This window comes from Cygnus olor, chromosome 3 (genome assembly GCF_009769625.2).
Source record: "Cygnus olor isolate bCygOlo1 chromosome 3, bCygOlo1.pri.v2, whole genome shotgun sequence".
Classification (NCBI taxonomy): domain Eukaryota; kingdom Metazoa; phylum Chordata; class Aves; order Anseriformes; family Anatidae; genus Cygnus; species Cygnus olor.
In genome coordinates, this window is record NC_049171.1 from 57,300,573 (window position 1) to 57,317,427 (window position 16,855).

General features: G+C 37.6%; 1 protein-coding gene across 1 annotated transcript in view; it reads right to left on the reverse strand.

Moving 5' to 3' along the window:
• THEMIS (thymocyte selection associated) overlaps positions 1-16,855 on the reverse strand; it is an 88,436-nt gene that overhangs the window by 9,777 nt on the left and 61,804 nt on the right. Inside the window, 1 exon segment of the mRNA XM_040552920.1 lies at positions 5,919-6,072. Coding sequence (XP_040408854.1) covers positions 5,919-6,072 — 154 coding nt within the window.

The window sequence follows — 16,855 nt, forward strand, 5'->3', positions numbered from 1 at the left end:
ACCTGCTCTTTTTCATTTGATAGGAGTGCCATAAGGAGAGTTTTGGTTATTATCAGGGAATGAGGGAAAGGAGCAGTAGGGGACAACAGACCTGAACCCTTATTAAACCAAATTTCATTAACTCTGCTCTTCCTGGAACAATTTGTGTAATTATGTTTGGCTTTATAGTGGAAAGGGAGTACTCTGCAGACTAATAATTTCCATTTATCTCACTCATATCCTCAAGTGGGTAGGTTTGGTTTTTTTTTCTTGTTGATTTTTTTTTTTTTTTTTTTTTTTTTTTTTTTCCCCCTCTGAATATACTTACAATTCTTTCACAGACTTCAAGGTCACAAATAGTTGTTATAACTATCCATTCTGGCCTTTTCCAAAATGCAGGCAACAGAAGTAACCCAACCCATCAGCTCCACTGCTAGAATGCAATCAGTGCTAAAAACACCAATTCATATATATACAAGGCTGCACAACTAAACATGCCTTGCTATGACCATAACACAGCTTTATAGCTGTGGTAAATATTTCAGCCCATGATTTATGCTGCATAAATTAACATTCAGCCACATTAATAACATGTACTGTTTATAGATATGCCTAACCTGAAAACAATAGTTCTGAGTAATTATGCACAATAATACTGTGAATTAAACAAGGTAGAACTGTGTCCTTATTTCTGAGCATCACTTAAGTGAAAAAGCACAGAAGTGAAGAGCATATGCATAAGCCGAAGTGTTTTTATGAACAGTAGTGCTTTATTTGCTGCGGGCCTGGTTCCGATGATCCTCGATGCTAATGAGAGCTAATTCCTTAGGGAGTGCTACTGAAAGCTATTGAGTGATAGCAGAATCAGAGCCAATAAAAGTAATGGACTGTTCCCTGGGCTGGTATCCATCAGCCATTCCTTCACTTGATGATTTGGTGTGTCTTTAAAAACTGCTAAGAGCTACAATCAAAATATTTCATATGCACTGTAAGGTTAAAATTTAATTTATATTTAATATTTATTATTTAATATTTATCTGTCTGGAATTTAATAGGCCATTGTTTGGAAAAGATTAATTTTAAATTTTGTTTCTTAATAAAAAATAGATTTACAGAAAGATACAAATGTTGACTTCTTTCACTGTCCTTTATTTCTAAGTATTCTTCTTTGCCACTTCTTCTCTAGTCTACCCTGCTGGTTTTATTGGATCCTTACAGTCACTGATGTCCACTGTTCCATTACTGCTTCTTTCTTGTAAAATAAACCCTCAGTATATCAATAACTTTCACAGATGAGAAACATTTACCACAGGTTTTAATGAATAGCATATTTTGGGTGCCATCGTACCTCAGCGCAGGAGGGTACAGAGGAGGTCTCAGTGCCCCAACATGCACCCCACCTGCTCCCAGCTGCTGCTCTGCACAGTCGCTTCCTCCCAGGGCTGCTGCAGCTGGAGAAGTGCCACAAAACTGGATGGCACAGGCAGAAAGTGGGAGAAGTGACTCATGCAAAGTCCCCCCCGGTCACCTGGCACGTAACCCTGCAACATCTCCTCCTTGTAACCTCTTCTGCATGCTCCTGGAGCCTCTGCGTATTACTGCAATTAAAATCAGTCAGATCTAATAAACGAGGGAAATACGGAAGGATGCAGAGCACTTTCTTTCCCCTGCTGTATGTTAGATTTTACTGAAGAACAAAACAGACTGAAAATCTTTAAACATAATCTACCAAGGTGTACTCACCATCCTATTAAATGATGTGATCTCTTTATTTTAAGTCATTTTCTCACCCTTTTTTTTTTTTTTTTTGCTTATCTCAGAAGATGCACCAGCAATGAATATGCTTTTTGATAATGGCTCAAAAGCCAAGGAAAAGAGTACAATTATTTTTCTAAAGATAGTGGAGCCAAAGGATGTAATAACAGTTTTGCCCTAATCAAAGATGGAGTTAAAGTGTAGAAGCTGGAGGGAATTGTCATACATGTACACAGTATAGGATTCCTAATTCATATTGCTTATCTTTATACATCAATTCAGAACACTAGTATAGATTCCCCGAGACATTGTGAAAGAAAGAAGAAGTTTTTTTTTTTTTCAAAATAATTCAGAATTCTATGTTTTGCTTAAAGCTTTTGAAAATATTAAGTTCAATTCATTTTATTATTTGGTTTGGAGTATAACCCCATAACCAAATGTATTGCCCTAAATGACAGAACAGCAAGTTACAGCACAGGGGCAGAAATTTCTTAAACTATCTTCATGCCAAAGCTAGTATACATTTTATGTGTACTCTGAATTGCAATCAGAAGCTCCCTTCCTTTTTTTTTTTTTTTTTTTCCAGCCCACTGGCCTCCTAAATCAAGTGCCTAAAGTCAGAAAAGCATAAATAACTTCCCTAAAATGTCTTGGCATCAATAAACAAAATCAACATAAACATTTTTTTTATTGCAGAATGTAACAACTCCAGAAACCTAAGGCATATACAAGAAGATTAGGTGATGTTTTCAAGACTCCACTTAGAATAAATTTCAAGGTTAAAGCAAAACAAACTGATATAGCAGATTTCAGATAAGAGTTATGATCCTGGAGAAGTGCTGCTATTTCTAATGAATTCAAACTCAGTCAAATCTAAGAAAATAAGATAATATCTTTAGTGGCCAATTCAAGTTTAACTGCAACACAGGAAAAAAAAAAAAAAAAAAAGTTCTATTTCTTAGAAACAAAGATAATAAATCCTATCTTCACTAACATGAACTCTGCAAGGAAACACAATAGAGGCCTTAAAACTGAAAGAAAAACATGTTGCCTTTTCTTTTCAGATCTGGCCTATGGTAAGAAATAGCAATTGTGCCTGTAAATGTTTTTTTGAAAGCACAGATTCATTATCCTTATTAGGAATTTGAAGCTGGTTGGTGCTTTGGAGGGTGGCTTAACATTCACTAGTAGAAGTTTAAAAATTAGTCAGTGAATGGTGCATTTCCTCCCACTCAAAATCCACAGGAGTGTGTCTGTGTTATTAGTCTTGACATATTTTTCTAATCCATTATCCTGTGAATTAGCAGAGCAGAGTATACTTTCTGGAACAGACAAGCTTGCTGCACGCAACAGTGGACTCCTGGGGATCTCTTGACTGGCCAGGAAGAACTGCTTTATCATCTAATCCAATCTCCTGTGTAATTTTGCAGTTATCTTTGAATTAAGCTCAGTAATTAGGGCTATACTAACACACAGCTTTCAGAAAAACCTTTAGCTTTGATCTGGGTATGTCAGTGCACAATCCATCACAATTCTTTGGTCTAGGTTATTAAATCTGCCTATCTCCAACATGTAACTCACACTATACTCAAATTTAGGTAGTTTGAAAAGAGAGGTACTCTAAGACAGTTAAACAAGAAGCAGTTTCATAGCTTTGTAAAAGAAACTTTATGACTCTTGATTTTCTATGTGTGTGCTGAATAGAGGTCCTAAGAGTTTGTTTGAAAACCCTCAGAAACAGAGTCTATTCTTTATCTGATATTCAGTGAGTAGTCTAAGCTAATGTAGCTTATAGGGTGAGCTTAAAAACTAGCTGCAACTTTCATGAGGAATAAGGCAGCAGACATGTATGGGGTTTGAAATCAGAAGCATGGGTAAGAACGCGGCCAGATGGGAAGAAAGTGATGCAAATCTTTGCAGCACAGGGGCAAGCAAGCCTTCAGCAGCCCTGACACCAATGTTTTCTCTAGTACACTTGGGCATACGCCTAGGACTATTTGCAAAGTTCAGGTCTCTATCTATAAACTCAGGGAAAAGGAAAAGAATAAATAGAGGTAGGAAATGATTAGGGAAAAAAAAAAGAGAGCCTGACTGATACCTGAAGTTTGAAATAAATGGTTCCTACTGGAAGCAGGAAGAATTAAGTCAGTAATCTACCATTGTCTTTTTGTTTGAAACATCAAACACCTGAGCACTATTCTTACAGTTCAAGCACCTCTAAAAGTGATTTGGAAATGGGCTGGGAAGCCTCCTTGCTGGGGATGAGGAGAACAACAGGACCTCATTAACCATGCACATCTTAAAGTCAATAAGCAAGCCTCAAAGAAAAATGTAGCTCTACATATTTTGAATTGAGATCTCAGCTGGTGTCTGGTATGTGGCCATCTCTCTCCTGACTTAGATCTGCTCACTGTACAGAAAGACAAACCAATTGGGCAGCAGCCAAAGTGAGCACAAACACCTGACAGTTTTATGGCAATATACAGGAACACAAGATAGTCCCAACTAGAATGGAAAGATATGGCCACCTCCAAATGCTGTTATTGGACAAAAGCCTTAATAATGGTAACTCCAAACTTCTTTTCTCAGCCAGGGTATCTCAGTTTAGAAACTAGTGCACAGTTCCTGTAAGAGGCACAGGAAACAACTGCATGACACTGCTCCTCACTACAGGAACTGAGCTGCTGAGTTCAGAAAAATCTCTGAAAAATCTTGACTATAAAGGCAATATGTGACTTCAGCCTTTGTGGCTTTCCCAGTCTGTTAGGAGTCTAAACCCACCAAGGTAAAGCACCTTCATGGGCACTGAGACCCATGCTTGTGGAGAAGCCAGTCCTCATCGTAACCTTTAAGTCTGGCTTACTTCAGTAAGGATGCCTTGGTCATGTTTTCTTCAGATGTGTCCCTCCCCACTTCTCGTGTCTGACTCACCCCACAAAGACCAACCCATGCGAGTGATCCAACTGATCCCTGTAGCCTGGACAGAAGTGATGTGCAGGTAGTTTCCCTGGCACCAGAGAGTTCATCATTAACCCATCCCGGCAATAACTTTGTTCTGGAGCTTAAACAGAGGATGTCATTCTCCTTAACTGCCAGAGTGGAAGCTTCACCATTTACCACTATAAAATCTAATCAGATCATTAAGCAGTAACAAAATGGATCCTACAGGGAGATTCTTCAAAGCCACAGAATAACGAATATGGGATTATCTTTCAAAATAGCCAGATACCTAAATACCTTCAGAAAAACTGTCCACAAATAATCAACTTCCACAGCAGTACAAATCAGTGAATATTCAACATGCTGCAGTAATCTTTCAATATAAAAGTTGTTTATGTTGCATTTGCATAGTTTTAGATAGGCAGTCCTTTTTAGGAGTCTCACACACTGAATGAGAAGACAATAAATAGAAATTTTATGGGAATTATTCTTACAATGATATCAATTATCAGTTAACAAATACTGTGAGGATGAGTATTTGTTCCTTAGTCTTCCAAATGTTCCACTGTTGTAATTAATGTGATGTGGTCATATTTCAGATACAACCCATGACTGACAGATCAATGAAATCAACTGAATTTTTTATATTAACTTCAAAGCGTTTTGGAATTGTCCTCATATCATCTAGCTTCTCAACTTCAATATGTTCTGAAAAAAGGAAAAAGTTGAAAGATAAGTAGAAAACCTAACCATTTATCAAATATTCTTGGGAAATCCAAGCAAATGGCAAATTTTAAAGCAATTAATGGTCAAGTAATTTTCTCAATATCATTTTTTCTTCAAAATACAAAAGTATGAGTTGAAGACATCTTCATATACTTAGCGTAAACTGCTTCCTCATCCTTAATACCTGTTGGAATCAGCATTTTTTGTAACTAATGATATGAAGTTTCCTAACGGAAAAGGAAAGTGCGTCTTTTCACACAAGTCTGTTCCTATAAACTACTGAATATTCATGTTACAGTGTCAAACAGAGTTTAACACTATGCTGCTGTTGAAAGCTTGGATGAATTTGCCTTATGGCATTTATGGAGGAAGAACAGAAATGTTTGCTTTTCATTGGTTTTGACAAATCCACAGTTTCCAAATTAAATCACACAAAGCAATCCTGCGTGCAGGTTATTTATTGGGGTTGGGGTTAAGATTTGTTGTATTAATAACTCAAACCATAAATCTTAACTGACCTTTAATCACAGCGGCTTCTACTAATGTAGGTTTCCCAGTCATGTCCTTCACATTGTCATGATGCACCAAAACATTTTGACAGCTAACTTGTAATTCTGAAGCATCAGCAGCTTGATTTGCACATGATTTCTTGGTGGTGTCTACACAGAAATTCTGAAATTACATAGAAGAACACATTGACTTCACATGTAAATTGGTACTCCAAACTGGATACTTTCAGAGATGTGATGCATAAGGGCAACATTCTTTGGGCTACTTATGTGAAATTTAACCACAAATCTGTTTGTCAAAGCAACTCATTAATCACATTTCCCATAATGCTCGTCTTTACGACAAATACTTCACAAAGTATCATGGTTAGAAGACACTCTTGGTGAAGAAATTACCTTTAGAAGATATCTCAAGACTGCCTTTTCTTTATTTGGGTGTATGGACTCATGTAAACACAGGGAGGGATATTTACTTATGCCTTTTGGTTGATACAGGTTTCTTTCTGATTAACTACTTTTATTGTATTGTTCTTTTGTTTGATGCATTCTGATATATATTGCATCACAGGTTCGTATGAACTCTGACATTTCAATTACATTTATACAGTGGCATTCATAGCATGGTGAGTATAGTTAGAGGATAGGAATAGACAATTAAGACATAATTAACTATGGTATTATAACATTGTAGAAAGTAAGTTATGTGGCGGTAATACTTGCACTCCTTGAATTTCATGCTTGATACATACATTTTCATATTTTTTTTAACTGTGAGATATTAGTTATAAATTCTTTCAGTCAAAAAAATATTTTTATCTGTGCAAATAAGTGTCAATTAAAAGTGTCAAAAAGTATATCTTCATTGAAACTATACAGTAGCTACAGCATACTTACAGTCCAATTACAATCTTTATACTAGAAAGTCTGCATTTATTTTAAATAATAAGTATAGATTTTCCATTCAAAATCATATGTAGATTTTCCTCGGCAATGATAAAATCGTTTCTATTCAGAGACAGAAGGTTGCACTGGTAAAACTGACAGTAGTGACCCAGCAATAGTGTCTGATCTTTTCAGGATCAACCCACAATTTGTGAAAGCACAACATGAACTCAGTTTTTATGACAATCTGCCCCTTCTGCAAAAGATATCAGCTAGCAACAGGAAAGTCGCTGGTAATTGAAATAGAAAATTTGAGAGAGCATATTAAGCGGAAGAGCTCAGGACGAAATCTGAAAAATGTATGGACAATTTTCCTCAGTGGGTGGGTCATGACATGACATAAGTGGAAGACCATCATTTTTCAGTTAGAAGAACCCAAGGTAGTTATCTCCATTTTCTGAAATAAACACTGAAACCTCAATCTGCAGGGGTTGACTGAGTTACAGTATTCAATGCAAGTTTGTGCAGTACAGGATGTACAGTGCTTGCTAGCACTCTCCGTGATTGCAGAAGAACCTCTGATACCAAGCAAAGCTTAAAGCAGTGATGTAATTCATGGAAACATCAGGGATTTGTACAAAAAGAAACACAGCTGAGGAATATTTTGCAAAGAGGACAGAAATGTCAGAAGAAGTTCTTAAAAGAAAAATAACCCAATGGAAAAAACACTGTTCAAACTAGGATGATACTCATCCAGTGTATTGTAGAACAGCTTCACTGGAGTTACAGGACCTTTGCCTTTCTTCCACCAGCAAAGTGTGGCCTTTATTTAATTTCTAGCTCTTTTCTTGACCATCTGCACCTAAACACACTTATATGTTTGTTGCCAGCCTACCCTGGCCATATGAACACATTTTACAAGTACTTACTGAGAAACGTCCACCTTTTGCTTGAGGAAAATACATGCTTAAATAACAATTTTTCAAAGCTCTCACTAAACATGTACTGTCCTCCATATCAGTCATATCTGTTTGTCACAAATGAAAGGTCTTGGGAAAGGCAGGGAGATATTTTTATTCATTGGCAGATTGTTCCTGTGTCTAAGTTATTGGGGATACTTGCCACACAGAAAGCTTTCACTCAAAAGACAATTTTCAGGTAACTGGGGGACCTTAATTTAAGCACTAGAAATAAAAAAATAATGCTTTCAACACGATTTCTCTTATTTTCCAGTCAAATCCCTAATTATCATATTAATCCTAGCAATCAATATCAGGAATGAGTATGTTCAGGTTATTTGTTTTTTGTTACCTTAACTAACTTAAAAACAAGCCATGCTGTCAAAATGGAAAGATTCCCTCATTAGGAAGAATGTAACTGAAGTTTGTGCTAATCTTATCGGTCATCAGCAAAATCACACACTGTGATACAATGGTTACCTGGGGCACACTGCAAATAAATTTAAATATGCAGAACTCAAACATTTAAGAACAAACAGGATAACAGAAACTGGACTGTCACTTCATTATATGCTGAAATCTGATATCACTTTAACATTCTTAATGGAGCTATAGATAACAGTTATACCAGAGACAGAGATAAGATGCTTTTTAAACTACACACACACGCACGCACACACGCACAAAAAAAAAAAAAAAGGCAGAGCAAAGTCTTACAGTCATCTTTCAAATACTAGGCAGGCTTAACAGTACAGGGTTTTCATCTACTCAGAGTCATTGGTCTGCTGATTTAAAGAAATGAGGATACCAGCCATGGTTTTCAGTACTGTTACTGCCAGAAGAAACACTGATTCAGTTAAAAACTTTATGTTCTGAACCACAGTCACTTCTTGTAACAGACTACACAAGAGGATATCCCAAATCTCAACATATGGAAAATCCAAACAACTACAGGTGTGTGAATTAAAAAAAATTAACTCAATAGCTAAGCATCGCCCATTACATCTCTAGGTTCACTCACTGTCCAAAAATAACTCAGAAGACAGTCTTGTAAAGGTAAGGTAGTGTAAGACTGCACAGTCCTTCTCAGGAAATAAGAGGTGTTAAATCAAACAGGATACAACAAAGTGTGAGGCTCATGTGAGAACTAAAGATCTGGGGATGAATCATCCTAGTAAGAACAGAAGTTGCAGCATTCTGCAGAAGCTGTAAATGAGTCCAGAGTTTATCCAAGATGCATAAACTGAAAACACTGAAGTAGCAAACTGAGTTTCAGAGCAAACAGTTTGAATGAATTTCCCTTGATTACCTGAAGAGCTTAACACTCTACTACTTGTGTGCATGTGCATGAACTCATATTATATAGCAGTTTCCCTCCCCTTGCCTGCTCCAGAAGCAGTGACATCTGACATCAGTTCTTGTTCTTATGAACAGCATCAGAGAAATAGCAATGTTTTGCCCATCTACAGCACCTGTCACAAAAAAAAAAAAAAAACTCTTTCAAAAATGTCAATTTCCCCTGAAATTTAAGCATATGTTAGCATCCCCTTCTCACAGTTCCAAGGCATATTCTTCTCTGTCTTCACAAAATCAGGCTATAAATAGTTACCTCCCTGCAAATATTTCTTTCATTACTATGTGTAATTGTTTTTGAACTCGTTTACATTTCTGATAGCAAAATCATGTGGCAATGAATTTGAGAGTTTACTTCTGCATTTCTGCATCATGTAAATTGTCCTTTTTTAAAAAATGGTCCTACCAAATAATTTCATGCAGCCATTGTATTCACTCTCTGTTTACTTTCTCCCCGCATTCAGGTTTTTACAGACATATTTAATCTCTCTCCAGAGCCGACTCTTGTTCAGGTTGAGGAGCTCTAGTCTATAGCATTTTTCCTCTTAAAGGAGCCAAATTGTAATCCATGATGCAACGGATCCTGAAATTTCTGCTGCTTTTCAAGATAACGGCCCCAAAAACTACTGAAGGCAGTTCAGTATACTGCATATACTGCTGACAGCACTATTTGGTCACAACTGCTCAGTAAGCCAAGGAAAAACACTCTGAAGGAGAGGCCCAGCAAAACTACTATAACCTCTGAGACAGAATAGAAGAAAGAGAAGCTCTTAAAGCACACAAGGCGAAAAAGCTGTTAAATCTGTTTATAAGGAAAGGAAATTATACATGTGTCCATAATACACATTGTTTTGGTTGCTTTTTTTAAGGGAAAAAAAAAAAAAAAGCCTCAACAGTATCTAGAACATTCAAAGTAAAGAAGGAGAAGCAACATTTGTTTAAAGTGCAGAAAAATGTGGGAGTAAATATGAAACCAACAGCTGTCATAGTCTCTGAAAATGCTGTGAGAGATGTAGAGGCATAAACCAGTCTGACAAAACTATGCCTTTCCAGACAGAAAGTCAAGCTGTTATATGATTACAAATGACTCTAGTGAAGAGGAGCACTCATTTGTTGGAGCAATCAGTGCTGGACATGGCACTACACCTTTGGAGTACATTTATTGTGAGTCACCCATGCTAGCAGATACAGATCATAAACCTTTTACTGCAGTCTTTAAAGACAGTTTGGAGTGGCACTCTTGCTGCCTTTAGAAACTCAAGCCAAAGCTCTAGGCATATATTTTTGCTTTGGCATATACTCCACTGTTATATTTACTTGTAAAATGCTTAATTGCTGCATGCACCTTTCCAACAGAAAAACAAAACAAAAAAACTGCATATATAGAAAGAAAGTGTGATAAATGGTTTTGCAGTCAAAATACATTGCATACTTTCCGGACACAAAGGACAATTTATCAGAACAACCTACAAACAAATGTTCTACAAGAGAGTCAGACAGCAGAATATTCATGGGGAAGCCCAAACCAGGGCAAACAAAATTTTAGTTCTTAATATTTTGGAGAGTATTTTAAAGAAATTATGAGAGGGAGGTACAGAGAGACACATCAGTACAAGTATAACAGGGTAGTCATAGTTGCTGATATGTAGAGAAAACTTCATGAGTTTCAGAGCAACCTACAGAATGAAAACCTACCTACAGCAATAGGGATAATTTTGCTCCAAACTTTTTTTATACCTGCATGACTTTCTGTAGGGACAATTAAGAACTGCAGTGAATCAGAGAAGAATTCCAGGTTTTGATTCCCATACTGCACTGATACAGAACCAAGATAAACGCTATCATAATCAGAGCCATAGGCAATCCTGAGACAGAGACTAAAATTCTCTCTCGATTTACAAGACTGTAAACTGGAGTAAGTACATTTCTTTAAAATTTTTCATCCAGATTTTCATCAATATTAGTCAAAATAAAATTTCACCAACTATATAAATAGAAGAAGGAATGAGCACTTCAATGTAACAGATGGGAAACACAAAATCAAATAATAGAAATACACAAATGGAAACTGCTGACACCTCTTAAGAAATTTACATTATTATGTCAGACAGTCAGGATTTATTCCACTTGAAAGGAAACAATTACCTTTAGATTATTACTCATTTGTATCCCAAGGTAGCCTTCTTACATGATCTATTGGTGAGACAACTTATCTTGCAGATCAAAGTAATTTTTGCAAGGGCACAGTGTACCTGTGGTTAAGGGTACTGACAAGGGTCTATGATTTTGTAGTGAAGAATTTTAACAGCCTTCCCCATTGCACTGATTCCAGTACATGATATCAAACCTTCATTTTCCACAGTCCAATGGAGTGTGGAAAAGGAGAAGAGCTAGTTAGAAGATGCTTGAGAAAGGCCATGGGCAATAAAGAGGATCCTCATTTAGCCTCATTAACATACAGGACGGGAACACTTTAGAGAATTATTATTTGCCTCCAGAACTCGTAAGGTACTATAAACTACAGATGAACTATTTTTGCCAAAGAAGGGGTCAAGGTTATATCATTTCAAAGGCAGGAACAAAATTACATTAGTTTGTGAGCTCTTCTCTGCCTAAAAGGCACATGGAACCTCTGGTTAAATTACTGGGTTTTGATCAGGGTTCAGAGTTTTAACTGGTTTCTCCCTCAAAAGGTACTTTCTGTATGTGCTTGCAATATTGCAATTAATTTGATGTTCGTTGTCAATAGTCCAGCTTTTCCCAAGGATTACAATGAGGATGTTACATAATAAAGCCATGATAGACCGTAGGCAGATGCCACTGTAGGTACATTCTTAGGGTTTAAAACGCATATTTAAAAAGCAGTATTTTCCTGAAAGTAGGGAAAGAATTAGCTTATCCTTGCTCAAAGCATGAATAAGAATATCTGCATTTCAAAAACAAAACGGAGCAGAGAGTCATGTTTTAGCTATATCCGTTTCTAAATAAATAAAACCAACATATCAGACTGAATGGTCTTCAAGAAATCAATGGCACGTAGAACACGCTGAGTTTGCATGACTATTGCGATGGCATACTGACTAACAAAGAATAAACAGCAAAGGAAAAGGCATGTCTGTAAGACGAGAACAAACTCTTCTGGTAGTCAAGGAGGGTGCTTGCGGTGGGAGGGAACCTCGGCAGCCGCTAGATGGCTGTATTCCCTGCCTTATGCCAGCCTGGGCACGTCAAACTTCTTTGCAAGGGCTTACATTTCGTCGGTAAAACAATAGGTAAAAACGTAGCACACCTCTCGCCTGAGAAAGATTTCTCCTTCTAGTCCACCTGCTTCCCCCCATCTGAAACCACAAGCAAAACAAATCTCGCAGTTGTATCTGGGGCTGGGCAGAAAGAAAATATTTGTCTGATTTGATAATTTATTGTGTAGTGTTATGCAGTGAAATGCTAAAACCCAATAACTAAACAGACCGAGGTTTGATCATTTAGGGGGAGCAGAAAATGGGAAAAAACAAGCGTTCCAGACAACAGGATAACTTTTAAATTAGGGCTGTTGTATGTGCACAGCACAAGCTTTTCAATGAAATCTCATGATGGCTTTGAGAAGGTAATTAAATACCACTACTCTTCATGGATAGTTCCCACAGTTCAGGTAGAAAATCTACACTTGATTGAGCTAAAATAAATTGTATTATGTTATCAAGAAAAAATGTGCAAGTGTGTACCTTTATTACATTCTACTATAATTCTTTGCTTGCTCCAGAATTTCAGAACCCCAAGCTTTCTGTTCTTAATCCAATGACTTTCATGCACTCATTCAATGTTCTCAATACTTATTTAACCATTTATTGCTGAATGAGATCTTTTTCTTTTCCAAAGTCTGTCCAAGACTGGCACAGAGTATGTCTCAAGAGATTTTGAAATGAAGCTTTGCTACCAAAGGGTCCTTTATGCCTGTGGGTAACTAGAACTGTCAGTCTCATTCCCAGGCATTTTTCTGCTGTTCTGTGTGTATACAAGAAAAGAGAACAGAAAATAATGTAGGGCATCCTTGAGGGGCCTGAGTTGAAACAATGCCTTATTTAGTCAGCACAAAATCACCAGGCTTACGTATTCAGATATTAGTGATACAAATCATAAAGGGTATTTTAAGATCTTTTTTAGCAATAGTTTGAATGCAAAGTACAGAACTCTCAGCTCCATCTCTTCATTATCGCCTTCTCATGAAACACATAAAGGGGTAAGGGCTTGTTCCCCAGAGCCTCAGCAGAGAACAGTTTTCTCATCTTTATGTAATGTATATGATATTTGCATTACATTTGTTTTTGCAAATACACCTGCTCATCAAGGTCTGCCTTTTTTCTGAGCATTTAGTCTTTACCATCACTTTTTTTTGTTCAATACATCGTGTAAGGAAGTTAAGTATTATTTTCCACACTTTATATGCTGGCAAAGTGAAACATGCTCTTGTCCATGTAAGCCTCAAAAACTGAGTGGGAACCAGTGACGTCCACCCAGCTGCCGCCTTTCCACCCATCCCGCCTCCTCGCTGTGCTTTTGGTGCAGGTGGCACTGCCTGCCCACCTTGCCTGTTCATCTCAGCCACAATGGTGAGTGCTCAGCTACAGAAACGAGGGCTCGGTTGTCTGAGGTTGGACAAAGAAATGCAGTTAGCAGCCACCTGTGAAAATTCTGGTTTCCATGACACTCACTGCATGAGAAGGCACCTGTGAGCTGAAGTGAGAACAGGACCCTGTTGTTCAGGTGCCTTAACCCCAAGGCAGGCTCTGCTTTTCCCCCGGCCAACTCATCCACTGAGCAGTGAACTTCTTGGGAGGAAAAAAAAATCTTCTGAAGGTGTAAATTATTAAGATCTGCTACTGTATCACAAATACAACTCACCTCAGCAAATGGAAGTGCTTGTTTGTTCAAAGACTATGAAATGTTGTATTTTGTGAAATCACCACTTAAGCAGAAGATGCGAATTCTTCTCATTTATCTTAATGGGACATTAACTGGAAATTTAATTACAAGGGAGAGCTAATTATCTGCAGGTTTGCCAAACTGCAGATGGAATCTACTCAACAGAATGAAATCTGAATGCTGAAGTCAACACGAACAGAAGTTCAATTTAATGTGGGAAAATCTGAAATGAAACCAAATGAAAAGAAGAAAAAAAAATCCTGTAACTCCTCTCAGAGAGTCTCAAATAAGGCACCCCTCACTGCACCATTCTCCTGGCTGCCTCTCCCTCAATCCTCTGATCTTTGCCCCTAAAAAAATAAATAAATAAATAAATAATAATAAAAATAGAATAAAAAAAAAATAAAATAAAAATAAAAATAATAACCATACTGGTCCAGGTCAAAATATGTCTCACTATCTTTTCTTCACCATTGTCATAAACAGACACAGTGGAAGAGCAAGGACAGAGCCAGACTACCTGCTCCCTCCAAACACACTCTCAGCCTCTAACTATATTCAGCTCAGGGAATTTCCTGAGTTTGATGTGGTTTGTCTATTAGTAACCCTCAAAGGGTCTCTCTTCCAAGTATTTGTCCAGTCTCCCCTTGAACTCCTGATCCACTTCCAGCCTTGTTGTGGCTCCCCTTGGTCTGAATGCATCCTGCCCCATTTCCTCTAATTGTGGCCCTGCTGAAACAGTTGGGGAGAGGGAGCAAGAATTTTAAAATAAATTGTTTTCAAGTTCTTGCTGCTGTGCTGCCCTCCCTAGCATTAGTCTGCAGGTCCAGCTGCAGAGCTCACACTGTGCTTCCTCTTACTGAATGACAGAAAATGCTGTGTGTGGCAGACAGCAGCCTCAGTGAAGCAGCGGGGCATTGCATTGGTAGGAATTAAATACTTCAGAGCAGATTCTGATCTCAGAGTCTGTTTGTAAATCTGGAGTCACTCCGTGCAGCTCAGAAGCATTATCCTGGATTTACTTACTCATATGTGAGTTCAGAATCAGGCTTCTTGTTTTTCAAAATCATCTGATTTCCAGGCCACAGTAGGGAATATAACAGCAGGAGGGCGGGAGAAATGGGTTATTTTATTAGTAAAATGCATTCCTATTCTAACAGGTATTTCTGTAACATTCGAATCCCTTCAAGAATTTATCCTCTCACATACTTATATACATATAAATGTACATAGAGATATAGGTACATAAATATTTCAGCTTGTCCACTAGAAGCTAAAGTGTTTTGGCAGAAGGAAACTATTCTGCCCCATTTTTACTTCCCCATTTACTCTTTATCATCTGATGTAATTTCAAAGCTCCGAAATGGAATTCACTCACAGTTGTGTTAAACTGTACACTGGTGGTTACCAAATCTGGCTAAGTCACTGGGGTTTTGGTTTATTGTTAATATTGAAAAACATACTAGGGAGTAGTTGGATTCCTTCTCATTAGAAAGAAAATTTTGAATCCTGGAATTTCTAATTGTGAGTATTTATAAAATATATTAAAAGGGGACATTTCAGACTCTCGCAAAAAGTGAGCTGTTATCAGTTTGGATTTTGAATTTCCTCATTTCACTCTGGGGAACAAATGTAAGGGGACAGTAGACCTTCAAGAGTATGTTGTCTCTGGTTTAAAAATAAAAATTTGAGTAACACAAAATGCCCATTTCCGCTTCCCACATCCCTCCACATCCATCCTCCTTCCTGGGCACTGGAGCTGGCTGGACCTACAGAGGTCCAAGAGCTCTCCCCAGCTTATCTCCATGGCAAAGACCAGGCCCTGGTCACCAGCTGACTTCAGAGCCAGGCTGTGGGTTCAAACAATGAGCTGCCTCAGTACCAAGCTGTGAGATAAGAATTACATATTCTCTTGTGCTCATAACATTTTTCAAGTGTTTGTTTTGTTTTTGTTTTGTTTTTTTACATCTGTTCCATTTCTGTGTTCTCTCCAGAGGGATGGGGTTATAGGACAGACCTGGTGCTCCAGTGATCTTCAGAGCTACACCTCTGAGGCCTTTTAAGCCTATCCAAAAAGCCAGAGGTCAGAAGAGAGGATCTGGACAAACACCAGCCTCTTATTTCTTGGATCGATGTTAAATATTGGCTTGCAGAAAAATAACTGGAAAGCCAGCCTAGTAAGAATCATGAAAAAAAGTGACGGCAGTACTTTGCTTGTATACTAAGAGAAGTCTAATGGCAGAAAATGTTTCATATTCAGCCACTGTATGACATATCATAGAAGGCCTGTAACACATGTTCATATTCATATGTAACAGATTAGTTCATAACTGTTCATAGTACATAGATGGACTTGCCGTATCAGTGACTTCCACCACATCACAACTGTGTTTTACTTCCTTTTTCTTCTTCATGGTTATGTGGCAATTACGCATTTTCTTCCCTTGTGGTGATTGTAACAGTGTCCTTGACAGTCTTTTTTGATGCTCCTAAAGGAACCATTCTGGAGATAGTAGTTACTCATTTTCAGTGTATTCTGTTTATTTAGGATACTATTAAAAAGATGAAAATAAAAACGTATCCTGTGCCTGTATCGCAGAGCTAAGGCTTAAGTTACAGCTCCAGCTCAGGTGAACTAAAATTCTTCAAGTATTGCCTCTTAAAATTATACTGTCTTTCACACTGAAACTGGAACTAAATCAAATGAGAAAGGATTAAGCAGAACTTTTCCACAGCTGCAAAACACATAAAACAGTGGAAAAACTCTATATGGGAGAGTAGAAAGTTAGTTAAGTAAGAGAAAGTTGTTGTTGTTGTCATTGTTGTTGTTTT